The following is a 15,813-nucleotide window of genomic DNA, read 5'->3' on the forward strand; positions in this document are numbered from 1 at the left end:
AGGCAAAGCTAGTAACTAAAACCAAAACAGACGGTAAAAGTACTTTTTTCCTCCGCATTTAGCACTATGTATTATTATTAAAAAAAATCACAATTTACAATCAGTGTTGATACATAATTGCACAACGATCGTATTCCGATTGAAATTTCGTATCTTTTGCTTCCTTTCAAGTATTGTAAAACAATTACTCTTAACAGAGATTTTATTTTTGGCTTTCATGTAATATAAATTAAAAATAATTATCACTATGAGCTGAATTATAAACATTTCGAGAGATTCCGATACAATTCTCAAAATAAAAAGTGAACGCAAGAAATCATATTTTCTTTTAGACCGCTATTAACGAATTCAGAGTCAATTGTTTATTGCCGACAGTGGAACCAGAAATTAATTAACGCTTATCATAAAACAAATACTATACATATGTAAGTATGTACATATTTCTTTCATCCTTCTTTAAAACCATTCGCATCACGTAGTTAAGTGATTTACCACTTTCGAATAGCGGCGCTACTAAGTGTCCAGGGCCGAGCATTTTTTTGGTATCTAACAAACATCCCCCACATTTTTTTTTTAGATTTTATTATTTTCAAAAGGCGCCTAAACATCGGACACTCGCGATCGCGTGAAATAACCACGACATCAAATTCAATGATTGGTTAGAGTGTAATGAATAAAAAAAAGGCATTGAAGGTAACAGGTTGTAGGTGAATTTTGAAAATTCGAAAGGGGCGGTTGTTACGATGTAAGGTCGGAAGACGGGAGGCGTGGCCTCGAATAATCAGCTCAGGGTAGTCCAGTGTCCTTGCGCATATCCAGTAGCTATACGTACACATGTACTATCGCTCACGTGTGCATCCTATATACGGAGAAGAGAGAAGTTTCGAGCATTATCAATCACTTTCGTCGGTGGACCGAACGGTGGATCTGTTCTCGACGGTCGTCGGCAGGTAAAACGACCCAATTTCCGTGGACTCGAAGATTACGGCGATGCCCGCGAACAAGGGAAACCTGTCGACGCCTCATAAAGAAAAGCCCGGAAACGGCTTGACCACGGGTGCCTCCAAAAAGAAGAAACGCTGCACCGTTAAGCATAAAAGACATTGCAAGCAATATCTGGTGAGTGAGCGAAACGAAACGTTAATTCCTTGCGAAATGAACGGCCATATTGCGATCGAGTCGGGAGCGACACGAGCGTCTTCGATATGAAATATTTCGTACCTACGCTAAATCTCGATACTAATACGATCGAACCCTTACAAGTATTACAATTAATTTCGATGTTCGATTATATTTCTTTCTACTATATTTTGTTTATCTCTACGAACGAAATATAAGCGTAAAATTGGAAAAGTCGCAATGGTAGAGTAGGTTATGTGGCGTAGCTGTCTCGAGTCGAAACACGTAGAGTTTGTTCACCTTTACTGATGCATGGTCGAAGTGTTATGAGTTGCAAGTTGCAACGATCGATCGGTACGAGCATGCTTTGGTGCCGGTCACGATGCAATTTTCATTTCAAGTTCCTCCTGTGATTTAATGCCAAGCCGAAACGATCGAGTAATTTACATATTTCCCTGGCGTTCTTCAAACTTATACGTGCGATATTCGGATTTTTCTCTTCTATGGATGCGATAAATTATTCATCCGGAACGGCGGTGTATTTGGTAAATGCTTATCTCGTACCGATTCGTTTTCTTTGTCTTTCTTATTCTTTCTACTTAAATATCGTATTTTTATCAGCACGTTGCATTTTTAACTCGTAGACATATAAATCTGATTTAGGTATTATCTGCAAAATGTTTTCATTAGTTTGTCTTTTTTAGTACTTTTTATATGGTATAAACCATTTACTTTTTTATACTTTGTCTTTTGTAAAGAAACCGAACGATACCATGATACGTTCCATTATCATTGGTAACACTCGAATTGGTACGTGATAAAATTTCCTTGAAAGAAGAAGGATGGCTATCGGTCTCTATCCGCATTTTCGGTTCAATCCGCAATCACGAGGGATTTCACACGATGTATTGCTCCGCGAACACGAATTTCGGCGAATATCGAAAGAGTAAACTTTTCAAAATCCTACTGTATAATGTGACAATATATAAAAATAACCTTTCTTAAAATACATCAGTTGAATGTTTTATTTTTTCACGGGCCTTGCATTTGTATACCCTTTACCTCTCCTATCCTTTGAACAGTCGAATTGGTTCTACCCTTTTAGCACCTATACAATGTTTCCTTCCTTTACATGTTATACAGATTAAACACGTTCCAAGTTTGCGTGGCCCCATTGCTACTAACTACGAGAGGGTCATTATGCCGTATACATCCGCACAGATCTAGACACACGGATAGAATAAGCGTTCCATCATGTAAGATAAAAGACACGAAATCGTCGAATTATTTCATTAGGCTAAATTTGAAAGAACCGGTCCGGTTAGGTATCTGTAATAAGAAACTCGACGATTCGTGTCAAACAACGTGTATATAATATTATAGACTAGCGATAGGCCTGCCGTGTATTAGAAACTTAGGAAGCACGTATTGATTTCTAAGAATGCCAAGAAAAAGAGGTTGGTGCTGATTCGGCGAGAACAAAAGACGACACCAATTCCACTTCTGCAGTCCACTTGAACCACTTGCTATTATGTCTTGTAGGTGTAGAAGTTGGCAAAGCCGTATTGGTTTACCTACATATGTGAACAAATTCCGGAGATACCTTATTTTTCTAATTTCACCGAATGCTTAAAATTAATCTCGTGCCTGATTAACGACCCGATCGTCGAGAATTCAACCGACCAATGGAATAAATTATAAACGTCTATGTGCGATTGACATTTGTTATTGTGATTGATGACGGACGAAAAAGGAGGGAAGGGAGAGAGAATGGTTAAAGCATCGCAAATAAATTTACGGCATATGGCGTACTGCTATTTTTTTTCCTTTTTTCTTTTTTTCTATTTCACACCAACGTGCATTGGATGCGATGTAATTCATGCAATTCGAGCAGGTGCCGTACGTGCGACCGAACGTGGATGCAGTGAACGGAAGCGGAAGTCGAGCGTAACTTATCATCGGCAAGCGCAGGGTACTCGCGTGTATATATATGTGCTGCTGGGTCACGTTCAACGTTATGCTTTAGTGAACTTTGCGTGTCGACCAAACGTTTCTTCTATTCTCCGACCGGCACCCCTGTTAAAGGCTGTCACCCACTTAACAGCACAGCGCATGAACAACATGAAATTAACAGCAACGTACATCGCGTTCTATACTTGAACGTCAGACTAACCCGAATCCATTTTTTTGTTTTTTTTTTTTTTTCAATATTTATATACATTAACTCATTGACCTTCCTTTACTTTCATTGAAACTAGGATAGGGATCTATTTACATTACGTTGTAAATAAAGAAAATCTATCGAAGTAAACAAGTGTATCTTAAGCACGTTATTGCTTCTAGAGCTACGTAAATTTAAGTCCTTTCGTTTCTCGGCAATAACTTTATTCTAAATAAGTCGATTCGAATTAATATTGTTTAGACGTAAGATCGATATTAGTAGAAACGCTTCTTAAATTATTCTACATTTTATCGTGCTCCTCGTTGCTTCTCAAAGCTCGGAGTGATATTAAAATTTGCTAGTTGGTCGTGGCAGAGCCGTCTCGGAGGAAGTTTATCCGAAGGATTTTATCAATTCCCCTAGTTGATCGACGATAAATTTGCAAAATAGGCGTACACCGGTACGATACTTGGCTAAAGATTTTAATTAACCCACTTGCGGCTGCATAGACGCTGCCTCTAGGCTCGGCTCATTTTTAACGAGCCGTGGTGATTACCGGTGGTAGGATTCTCGCGGAGGAGAATTAAATCGAGCCGTCGACGTGCTCTTTGTTGGATATCATAATGTCCTATAATTTCATTATTTTTCCTGCTCCCCCATCCGTCTGAAATTTCCCGGGATGAAAAAACGTCGCGCTTCCGGTATCGTGCGCGTCTCCTCGTCTCCTTTTAATTAACCACGAAAATTAGGCCGGTTACCTGCTTAGGATGGGAACTTTAGGAAACAACAATGCGAGGCTGTGCTCCACGCGAAAGCATTTTTTTTGCTTTCTTTCTTATTCTCTTTTCCCTTTTTTTCCCACTTTTTTTTTTCTCACAAAACAATTTTCCTCCTTCGGTATATTTCTGCTGCGTTGTCAAGGACACTGGATGTACTCTCTTTTCTTCTTTTTTCTTTTCCTTTCTTATTTTCCCTATTCAGCGCAATTACAGTAATTAGCCACGATCAGTCGGTTGTTCACGTGACGATCAAACGGATACAAAGATCGGATAATCCTTTTGCTATATCGCGTCATAGCCGAACAACGAGCGTAGACGCAAATGGAACGATTAGAACATTGTTTCCTTCGCGACAATTTTTAGATTCTAAGGAGCAGAAACGAAACGCCAAGTACCTAATTGTCTCTAAAAAGTATCCAATTGTTTCGAGCAACGTGCGCGGATTATCTCTTTGCTGAGAAAAGAAGGATAGAATGAGAAGCAAGCTGCTCGAGATTCATATTCATTTTTCCCGAGGAAAATAATGTTGACGATAGCAGGAACGATCAACGCTGTATCTGACAACTGCAGCCCTCGCCGTTAGGGTTTGAATCTTCGTCTCTACATGGAGTTCAATTTTAGGCAGACACAGCCTTAAGAACACGTAGGAACTTGAAAAACTCGTGCCCGCATACGCGATTCACCAGTGCCTGTATTCCATAGTCGCAAGTAGATGGTGGTACGTACGTACACGTGCGAATATAAAAATCAACATTTTATTCTGTGGCTTGCACGCTATACGATGCGGCCGCGTGGAACTAAATATATTAATACCGCAGGTAAGTATAAATTTCGCGTGTCGGCCGTACGTACTTACTTTTCTTTCTCGATCATGTCTGCAGGAATTTCGCGATAATTGCGTATCGTTAATTCTTCGATCTATGACCGCACACTCGTGCGTTTCGAATCAAAGATTCTCAATGTTCAGAATCCGGTAGAAATAACAGATATTCGATATTCCGCGAGACTGTAGGATTAAAACGGCGAGTGCGACCAATTCGAGGCACTTGTAAGTTTCATCAGCAGTTGAAATCGCTGATTTCATGGAATTGCTAAAATTACTGGAGAATCTAATGAAAATGTGATTGGAATAGTCGAGTGCGAACGGTTAATTCCTAGTCCTTACTTTATCTACTTTTTTCTTTTAAAGCTTTGCTCTTTAACAATTTCCATCCACTTCGCGTGGCTGCGGCCGAGCCGCAGCTCGAATTAATTACGGAGCAATTCGACGTCTCAAAGAAACCGATCGAAGAATAGATAAGAGTACACGTAGACGCGCTAACCGTGAAAATTCGTCAGCCAATTATCGTTGGTTCAAGTTTTGTACTTACCAATTTGACGATTCTACGAAATTACTATCTACTCTATGCACGCGTCGAATCGAATTCTATCGGTGTGACACGCATTTGCAAAATTAGAATAATTAGTTACTAAACAAAGGTAGAGTAAAAGTGTAAATTCAATTCAATTCGTACTTTGCTTAAACGAACGCTCGGATTGCTTCTTCCGAATACAATTTGAGACGCGTTAACCCTCTATCGGCCTTCTGCACGATTGATCCAAGATTCACGGCAGGAAGAAGGATACGCTTCCTTCGAGAGACGGACGAGACATTTCCATTTGCAGTTCTGCATTCGCGAGTACGAGTATACTACGACGTATAAGAGAGGATCTACCGAGAGGTTTTTTTGAGCCGACGTCTAGCATTCTGCGTCTGGTTATCGAAGATGATGAAATTCAGGATTATTTAGGTCATGGATATGTTATTTAACGCACACGAAGGAATATCTACGTGCCGGAGAATATCGCTGGGAAAGAGAGTCCGGGTCGATGGAAACGTGCTACTCGGGAATGGTTGGCAGGCGTGTCCCTCCCGCCAACGAAAATAAGTGTTTCACGGCTAAACAGGATATATTACGTGGTGTTACGTAACGATCATCCCTTCAAGAGATAAGTCGAATCGTATCTACGCGTGATGTTGGCAATGCTTGCGGAGCTGTAGTTTCTCAAGGTTGAAACGATATCTAGAAGTCGATTAGGTATGATTGATGCACAGGTAATGGCCACGATGGACCGGAGTCGAGTTGGGATCGGAATAGAAAATTCTACGCGGTAACAATAGTAGCGCAAGATCTCGCAAATGATACCGGTACTTGTCGTTCTTTCATATTTTTTTTGCCTCGGAGCGTACGATACTTATTTCTATCTTTTGAATAGAATCTGCCAGGGTTTCTTCGGATCGCGCCTAATAATCTTATCGGTTTAGATCTTTCCCGCAGCCATAAACCCGTTGTTCCTTATTCAAACAATATGCGATAGTCGGCTGAATCAGTCGGCTGAAGCCAGACACGGCTGTACACTGGCGGACACAATATCGAAAACGATCCGCGGATCGCGGCGAATCCCTCGAGCGTGTCTCGCCCCTTTTCAATTCGCGCATCGGCCGAACCATTATTCGTCTATTCGAACAATCGGCGTCCCCCTCGTAACCCATATCCCCGGCTGCGTGTCCAAAACTTACCGCACGAATTTCAACCGCGCCTGTTCTCTCTATTGTCTTTCACCCGTTAAAAAATCGAGAGAAAACATCGAGGAATAGAGAAAATCATGCACGTGCCGTTTTTGGGAATTAGGGAGACTAAAAAAAAAGAGAGAAAAATAATAAAAAGTAAAAATAAAAAACGGAGGAATTTAGTCGAAAAAAGGAACAATGAACGAGTATGTATCAAAAGCGGTGGTCGAAGCATGGAACGCCGCAAAACGCGCCTATATCTGCATCCGCAGGAAGGTTAGCAGCGTCGCGACGCTGGCCCGACATAGCGGCGCCGGCTACGCGAACGGGACGACTAACAGTCGAGAGGGGGAGAAAGATGCACGATCGAGTGCCGCCTAACGCTCGCGTGGGTGGGAGACAGCCACCAAGGAAGAAGAAGAAGGGAAGCGTCGCGGAAAAACGAGAAAATCTCGCGCGCACGTCAGGACAAGACGATGGAATTTTTACGCAGGAAATCCTCTGCGGAACAGCGTGGAAGATGCATCGACAAATATAAAATGTGTTCAGGCTACCAGCGTGCCATTATCTCTCTGTAGTCGAGCTACTTTCCGAAAGTTTTTTCGCACAGATTTTGTGTTACGACGAAAAGGGCATGGATCAGATCGGTAGATCGATGTTGCATAGGGAAAATGTATAAAAATAAACCTCTGAGATACTGGCTAAGGGGTAATTTCGAAATGAACGATGTAAATACACGTACACGTGTATGTATTAAAGCAACGAGACTCATCGGATAAATCTCGAGAGTAAGGACCGCAGGACTATTATCGGTGTAGGAGGGTGAGATCCTGCAGGGCATGGCTTTCGTCACGGTTGAGAGCTCATTTTGAAAATTTATACGTTGCTGTGGGGCACGTCCCAACGTAGGAGCGATAGTCGAAATAAATGAGAAGCGCAAAGAAGAAAGAGAGAAGAAACGGGAAGAAAATTTAGAAAGGGTAACGGTGCTCGTAGGGGGATGAAAGAGACAGGTTGACCAAAAGGGAGTGTACCTTGCCGATACACGGGGCGAAAAACAAAGGTGGCTGAGAGGCAACACAGAGCAGGAAGAAAAGAAAGAGGCACATAAGGAGGAATATAGCGGGAGACGGAGACAGCGACGTGAAAGATCGCAAAAATGCTAAAAAAGTGGGAGAGAGTTGGAAGTCGGATCTAAGGAGAAACGAAGATAGCCACATGGTAGATAGAAAGAGAAATTGCGGAGAGAAAGGCGATACGAAACGGAGAGCGAGAGAGAAAGAGACAGAGAGGGGACTGGAGCGAAGAAGGAGAGAGGAAAACAGGGAGTAACGTTGCGGACTATCGACCCGATCCGGTTGGGCGCCTGCGCTCTGGCAACCCCTTCTACCGTCGAGCCGTCTCGCCGGCGACGCGGCGCTCTACGCAAAGTCGTCGGTGCGATCGGTGCGACGTTGGGACCAGTGCCTCTCACGATTCCGTTCTCGCTCTGCCCTCCGTCTCGTTATTCCGTACGTACAACGCGTCCGAGTGTTACTTTGCATCGTCGCTTGTAATACATTACGCTATATACACATATAATATACAATATATACACATTCGCGCATATACACACATCCGTACACGACATACACGCATAGACACCCGCGCGTAACCAACACGCACGCACGTATGCACGCGAAAAGATTACTTCCGGATGCGGTGAATTTCAGCCGGTGAACATCACGCCGGGCCAATAATACTCTTGGGTACGCGATCCATCACCGAATCACGGTTACAAGTTTAACTGTCCTCGGAGAGTGGTGAAAGTTGAGAAAGAAGAGGAAAACAGGAATATATCGGTCTACGGGAAGACAGCGGAAAACCCCCAACGACGGAGACGATGGAGTGGTAGGCTTCGAATACGACCCAGCCCTACTTTGCCTTCCGCTTTCTGTCTTCGCCTTTCCTTCTCTTACATTTGTCTTCCCTTCGATATCGTTTAATCCGTTCCGATGTCTCTGGTTTCTGGTCGTTGTCCTTCCCTTTCGCACCGTTTCCGAGGCACGATCGTCGCTCTGACGATACTTTAAGAAAAGTTGTCGCGTACGCGATTCTTTCTTCTTTCTTTCAGCTCGTTGTTATCGTACTCTATGGAAAGAAATACAGCCGGCTCCTCCCTCTTTAATTCGATTGCTTTCGACCATTCGATTTAAACTGCACCGTAGATCGAATATCGCCTACCGGTCTTACACCCTATCCTTTTTAGCCACGAACTATCACGAGCGAACCCTTTGCATTAGTCACCGGCAAGATCGACATAGGCCATTTTCGCGAATCTACTCTACAAGATTGAAATTCCATCCAATCGAGTGGATAGCAGGAAAGTAACGTAACAGAATTCGGTTCGATTGCGATTGCGGGTAGAGACGTACTAGCGCAAAGGGTTAAAGTCCATGCCTGAAGCAGACCGCATCCTTGGACGAGCCGGCGCAAACACCTTTTCCTTCCCTTTTCGCTGCTGGTACGACACGCTCATACGTCATGTCTTTTTCTCTGTTCTTTCTTTTCCAATCTCTCCCTATCGGCATCGCCACGCTGGTGACTCGCACACCGGCGCTCTACGTCGATCGCGCGCACGCACTCACTGGACTCGCGCGCGCGCGCGCGTGCTCGCGCTCGTACTCGCCTGCCCGTCTACCATCCTCGTGCGCTCGTACACACGTACGCTCAGACGGGCCACAAGACGGACGTCCGACCACCGTTCGCGAATACTGCCTTGAAGGAAGAAGCAGCAGGAGTATAGCCACCGGAGGAAGAAGAAGAAGAGAACGAAAACGAGGAGAGGAGGTAGGAGCAGGTGGTAGAGTGGAGGTGGCGGCGGCGGAGAAGAGGAGAGCAGCGAAGAGAGGCGAAGGTGAGAGGCGAGAAGCATAGAAGGAGCAGGAGGAAGTGAAGCAAGTGTAGCCGCATCGTCGACGCCGAGGAGCCACGTCCTCGGGAGGAAATCAACCTGGCCTGACGACCGTGCCCGTCGTCTAAACGGCCCCGTCGCTACCGCAGCGGCTGTGTGTCACTACTGTTCCACTGCCCCACACACCGCGGCCTCATGATTGGTTCATTCTGGAACCTCTGTCGTGCGTGCCCTTCAATGCCAATTGACAAGGTGAGAGAGAAATTGACCGGAAGATCGTTGCATCGTTCGTGGATCGTCTTCCTGATTTTCTAACGATATTTTCACAGAGTAGATTCGCCGGAAGATGTTGGATACGAGAGCCCTGCTTACAAATATTCTCGAATAATACACGTCAATGATATCGGTGTACGGTATACAGAGATTCGGTTATTCTTTGTCGTTCCCCCCAGGCTGTTTCTCGATAATACCAAAGCAACAGCACTCCCGATACTAATGTACGATAGTTTTCGATCGTTTGGATCGATGGCGTATCTCTTGGAACGAGTATGTGTGTGTCTCCTACTCGTAGGGGATATTATTAAAGGAGTAGTATAGGTTGTCAGAGGTATTGGAAGAAGAAGGATTCGATCGAGTGGCTCTTTTTCGTATTATACGATCCTCGACGATGTAGACGACTCGAAGAGAACCGTCGGTTCCGGAAATACACGATCAAGAATTTTGAAAGAGCCGTGGCTCGATCACAAAGGTAAAAAAGTAACAGCTTGCCGAGTTTCTTCCTCGTCGATTCTCGCTATTATAGGTTGGTATTCAGATTCTCTCGGTACTGCCTCGCCGTATACTTTATCTCGACGATCGATGTTATCACCGTATCGAAATCTCTGTGTATAGCGGAGATTTAGCGAAGAGGGATCGGCGATTTTATCCGACGAGAGAGGAAAGTTTGGCTAGCACTCGAGCTCGACGATCTTCCTAATCGAGACTAAGCTTAAAGCTCGATGGTTTATTATCTTCTAGCAGTCTCATTCGCCATGCAAGAATGATATTTACGTAACACTGATTATGAAATATCGACAAAAATCATAGCAGACCTTGCGAGTCGCGTTCGCGCTATTTCAACCGTTGCTGTAGCTATTCAAGGTTAATTCTACGCGCTCTTTCTTTCACGGAGAATCTCAAAGCTCGGTAGCGCTTGTTTCACCGAACCGGCCTCGATTAAGCTTTACTACGCGTGACTTTTGTTTCCGTCGCCTTCGTCCGTGGAAACCGCTTTATAGCTTTATCGATCGTTCCTTCGAAAACCGAACTCCTTTTATTCGTCTACGCTCGAGACAACACGTGTTTCCGTAGCGCGGTACACGATGTCCTCCTCAATATCAAAATCGATGCCGGCGTATCGACTTTTACTTCGCTTTTACTATTTAGCTTTTACCACTTGATTGTCAAATAAACGAATTTCCTCCTTTGAAAGGGACAACGAATGATCAAACACGAAATCGCGTGGCTGACGCAGTATGGAATTATAGACACGTGGAATACTGCGTTGAAAGTTCTCCCCGCATCACAAATTGCTACGATGACAATTCAAGTTCCACGAGACATCCCGTGTATCTCGCTTACGAGAAACTCGACGACTTTCGAACAATTCCTCCGTGGAAATTTACGAGGCGCACACAGCCACGCAGATACGCGCAATAGTACTCGGGAATCGAAGGTGTCGGTAAGGCTGGTTCGATTTTCCAACCGGGATGAGGGTGCGACTTACTCGAATATGAAAGTTTCTCGCCAAACTAAACCCGTTTATTTCTTTATCCACGTACGATCCTGGTAAATTCTTGCTCTCGTCACGCAAATAGCTGCAAAAATTATCGAATACTTGGAAATCACGAGTATACGTTCGATAAGTAATACGTATTACGGATTATCGGTCAGAGGAACCAATCATCCGCGTGCACATTGTTAGGAACGAACAATACGAAGTTGGACATTGATCGACAGGGATACGTCTGCACGGAAATTATTTCGCGAATCTACTTTGCTCGTGGAACAGATAATTCCTACCATTCCTAGAACTCGCAATATCGTTCGATTAGCAATAACGGTAATAATTCGTCTGGAATACCTTCGAACGTAGTTCGTTCCTAAAGTATTCGTTTGACGATTCAAATGCATCAACGATAATGCGCGCGATAAGGTTCGTCCAATTGTTTTAAAGCGGATATAGTTTGATACGTGCTTTGTCACTCTTCGTTCAATCTTTTTTTCGAATTTATTATTCTCTACAGACGATAAAGACGACACGCCGGTGAAACGCGTTGGCTGTCACGCCTCCTGGATTAATTTGCGTGTGAGGATGAAAGGGTGTAAAGGGAGCCGGTTTGTTGGCATTGCGGTTTACTCGAAGGCGCGACTCGTAAATCTCGAAACTAGAGAATTGCCGTGTTCTCGGCGACGCGACGGTTCTCTGTTCCTGTCCCATTTTCCACCCCTTCTCGCGATAACAGCACGTACCAAACTACTATGATCGTTCGTATTAAACGTACGAAATTTTCAACGAGGCAGTTCTATAGCATTCGTGCTGTGGGATTCGTAAAACAGCTGCGAACAGTGATTTATAATCTATAGTCAAAACGATCACGGTAGGAATCGTATAAATCCCGAACAACAAGCTCGACTAAGATGGCAAACTTGATTAGTTGCGCTCGGGAGGAAATGTGTTCTGGCGAATCAATGCTAATCCTCTTCCGTTTGTTTTCTAACGAGCGACCGTGAATTTGTTCTGTGAAGAAAGAGGAGGCAATAGAGAAACGAAAGGAAGATGAAACGAAAGAAAGAGAAGGGAAAGAGATAAAAGAGGCAAAGACGGGCAAATTAATGGCTTGTAGTCGAACGGTATATTATACCCATTGGGTAATTACACATTTCATTAGATCGTAATCAATTGCGTGAACAAGTAGACGGCTGCGAATGTTTCATCGCACACGTAGACTATCTTTTATCCGGGAATTAATCACAAGGAAAAGGCTGTAAAGCTGGCACAGCTTCGAAAAGCGTATAGATACGTCTTCTTATTATCGTCATCCGGTTGTTTCCCGGCGTCTGTACTCCTTTTCGATAAAAAACAAAACTTCTTCCTATCGTATCGATAAACATCTGTTTCTATTTCTCTGTCTCTGTTCGAAAGTAGAGCATCGACTGTGCTTCTACGCTCTGGTAGCCGATTACGCGATGAAATTAGTTTAATGTGAGATCGCAACACGCGGGGTAACATCGACGACTGGAATATTTCCTCGGTAACGTCGTCGGTTTCCTGTCTCTTCCATCTCAGTCAGAAGAAACACCATTTGTTCACCGACTCGCTGACACGATGACAAAAAGATGCGGCGTATCGATTTTTCGACGAATACGCTCATCGGTCACCTTGTCGACTAATAAAACGCTGCAACGTTCTTTCCACGGAAGTCGAATTAAGAAACTAGGACGTGTTAGTACGACTATTAGAACGATGACTAAAAGAAAAAAACGACATTAAGTTAAAAAAAAAAGAAAGAAAGGTGATTATGATAATTAATTTCAAATTAGAGCTATAGCCTCGTGATGGACATAAAAATATCGTTGTTGCTATATTACCAACACGAGCTATGCCATTAATGGGATTAATTTGTAATAGAGCTCACTCTAATACCTTCCACAAGTCGATTCTTCGTAAAACAGATCGAACGCGTATGTTACATGAAATTATACGATGCATTCGTTTTCTTTCAGCCTTATGGAAATCTATCGTCGATTTGTCAAATCGTATCTACGGCGAATTGCCGTGCTGGCCGGACGTTTTAAGGTCGATCGAGAAGATAAGGAGCGAGGCATTCAGAGTGCATCGCATCGAGTTCGAACGATGTTTTGCACCGTCACCTCCGGTACAATCGTCTAACAATTCGCGTGGCCGAGCGTCATGAAAAGTGGTAGGAGAACACCAGCACTGCGCCACTCTTCATTCGTCGATATGCACTATCACGTGCACCATTCTTCTGTCGGACGTACATTGACTTTTACTACTTGGTCGCCCGACTACGGCTGCAATGCGCAACGCCGGCTAAATTAGACGAAGGGTTCGCGAAACGACCCTTTCGCCAGTCACGGTAAATGGGATAATAAGCCTCGTTCGCAACAACGGAAGGGTAAAAATACCCGGGAAGAATGCTTCTCTTTTGCTTTGCTTGACGTTTCGAAACAACCATTCACGTTGAAATAATCGCTTTTTTTTCAAACGACTTGTAATTATCTTTCACTGGCCGAAAACGGTATATCTCCATGGCATATTTTTAAAATGGGTTATAAATATAATAAAAATACGCGGGCACGTAGGTTGATTCGTAAACCTTGAAGAAACTGCGCTTGCAAGAGGAAGCACTTCGATAAATAGCGGGTGATAGAAATCAGGTTACCCGATTGTAAGCGTTTCAACTACTAAAATTTCTGTGGAACTAGGCCTCGCGTGTACTCGATTCATTATTTTCATAGGCAAAATTAACCCCAAAAGACTGTGCCCTGATATACGTACGTACGTTATCATCTTGTCCAGAAATAATTGCTCGCCACTCCAAAAGGGAGAACTACGAAATTTCCCCCCTTATTCGACCAGTGTCGGATCTCTATTTTCGTCGAATATTCAAAATCCTATCAACGTTAACGTTCCCAAACTTTTTGGACGAAATTCGTCCATGTCCGGCAGGAGAATCTTAACCGAGACGAAGTCGAGTTCTGCCCGCGGGCAGAGCATAGAAACGAAAACGAAGAACGTACGAGCAGCCCATGGAAGAATGCAAGCTGTCACGATGAATTCAACTTTGACACGCAGTATTTCGCCGCTTGCATGCAGCTGGCATCAGCAGGTCGAAGTAGTAGGAGAACACCGGCACTGCGCCACTGTTTCTCCTTCGTCGATATTCTCGGTGTAGCCGGTCGGCGAGTGGCAGTACGTTGACTCCTACTACTCGGCCATATGCCTCTGAGCATAGATTACAACGCGCAATCGTGTTGATAAGCCGCGTGTTGCACCGTGTTGTACAGGTCGGAACCGGCCAAGTCAAAGGGCCGTGTCTCTGTTACGTCACTATCTACGCCGCAGTTCCTATCCTTTCCTTTCTTTCTTATTCCTTTTCATCGTATTCCGTTTCTTCCGGTTAGCAAGCGACGCGCAACCGATCGTCCTGCCTTGGTGGCATTTCGTTCTCTTCAAAGTCTGCAAGACGTCGCTCGTTTCCTTTCTTTTCCCCCATGCTTGCTAAGAGAAACAGAGTACGTTTGGTCGAATCGGATGTATCAAAAGATTTACGAGATACAACATCTTTATTTTCGTTTCTGTAAGTTTGCTTGATTCTATCGGATGCTATAAAACGATAAGACCGAAGGTTAGAATCGTCTTCTTTCGTTGGCCGAGAATACACGAAGATCTTCGCGTTATACGAAGCATTTTGATTGTGCGACGTTGCACAATGGAATCTTGTTTACTGGGCGGTGAGAATTAGGGGAATTTCTCCCCTATGCTTGCACTCGAGGATACCAAACGATCGCTCTAGTTTGGGGGATGTTTTAGGAAGTATTAGAATTCGTTGTTATCTTACGTCTTCCATCGACCCTTAACCTACGAGGTTTTCAAGGATTACAATATATAGGGCGAGCAGCGAGGGTTTAGATTGAATTGACAGAAATCCACAAAGACAAGAACCACCTGAAAGGTTAGCTAGGGCAGCATCGACCTCGTATATATAGTCCTTAGCCTTGGTTTAGTTTCTGTAGAATATTCCATTCAACGCTATATATATGCATCAATCGACTCTATATTTTATTTCGTAGTCTTCTACCTTTACACGCTTGTACACTATATTGTCTTAAACGATACATAGTTGCAAGAAACTTGCTACATATTTTCGATTTCTTTTCTTGGCAAGCGATACGAAACCGTTTCGCTACTCTGCGAAATATGTCGCCAATGCGGCACCACACACAGTGAAGAAGTTTCGACCATCGTACGTTTCTTTCCTTCCTCCCTTCGTCAAGAGGTAGATCTACTCCATGAAACATCTTGTTCCACTTCGTCTTCTTCTTTTTCTTTTCTTCTTCCTCTGATAAGAATTACGTGCAAGTTACACAAGGACAAGACTCGATCTTACGCTTCGTAACTCCTGCAAAATGTTTGTCTTTTCAACTTTGAACAAGCATTGGGCTACCTCCCTTTGATCAGTATCTGTCGACTCTGTTTGCTGATCCTTCCACTTACATTAATAATCGTCCGGGGAGTTACTATTTA

At 43.7% G+C, this 15,813-nt stretch overlaps 1 protein-coding gene across 13 annotated transcripts in view; it reads left to right on the top strand.

The window, feature by feature from the left end:
- The first annotated feature begins 339 nt into the window (after positions 1-339).
- Positions 340-15,813, top strand: part of LOC122566362 (mucin-5AC-like) — a 42,528-nt gene continuing 27,054 nt past the window's right edge. For 2 of the 13 annotated variants that reach the window (XM_043723505.1, XM_043723512.1), the window contains exon 1: positions 340-1,119. In XM_043723505.1, the coding sequence (XP_043579440.1) occupies positions 991-1,119 (129 nt within the window). In that variant the 5' untranslated portion in view covers positions 340-990. Of the gene's footprint in view, positions 1,120-8,015; positions 8,501-9,323; positions 9,756-15,813 lie in introns of those variants that run through there. The other 11 variants (XM_043723532.1, XM_043723551.1, XM_043723521.1 and 8 more) reach the window with 11 other exon arrangements.

This window comes from Bombus pyrosoma, linkage group LG1, assembly GCF_014825855.1.
Source record: "Bombus pyrosoma isolate SC7728 linkage group LG1, ASM1482585v1, whole genome shotgun sequence".
NCBI lineage: Eukaryota > Metazoa > Arthropoda > Insecta > Hymenoptera > Apidae > Bombus > Bombus pyrosoma.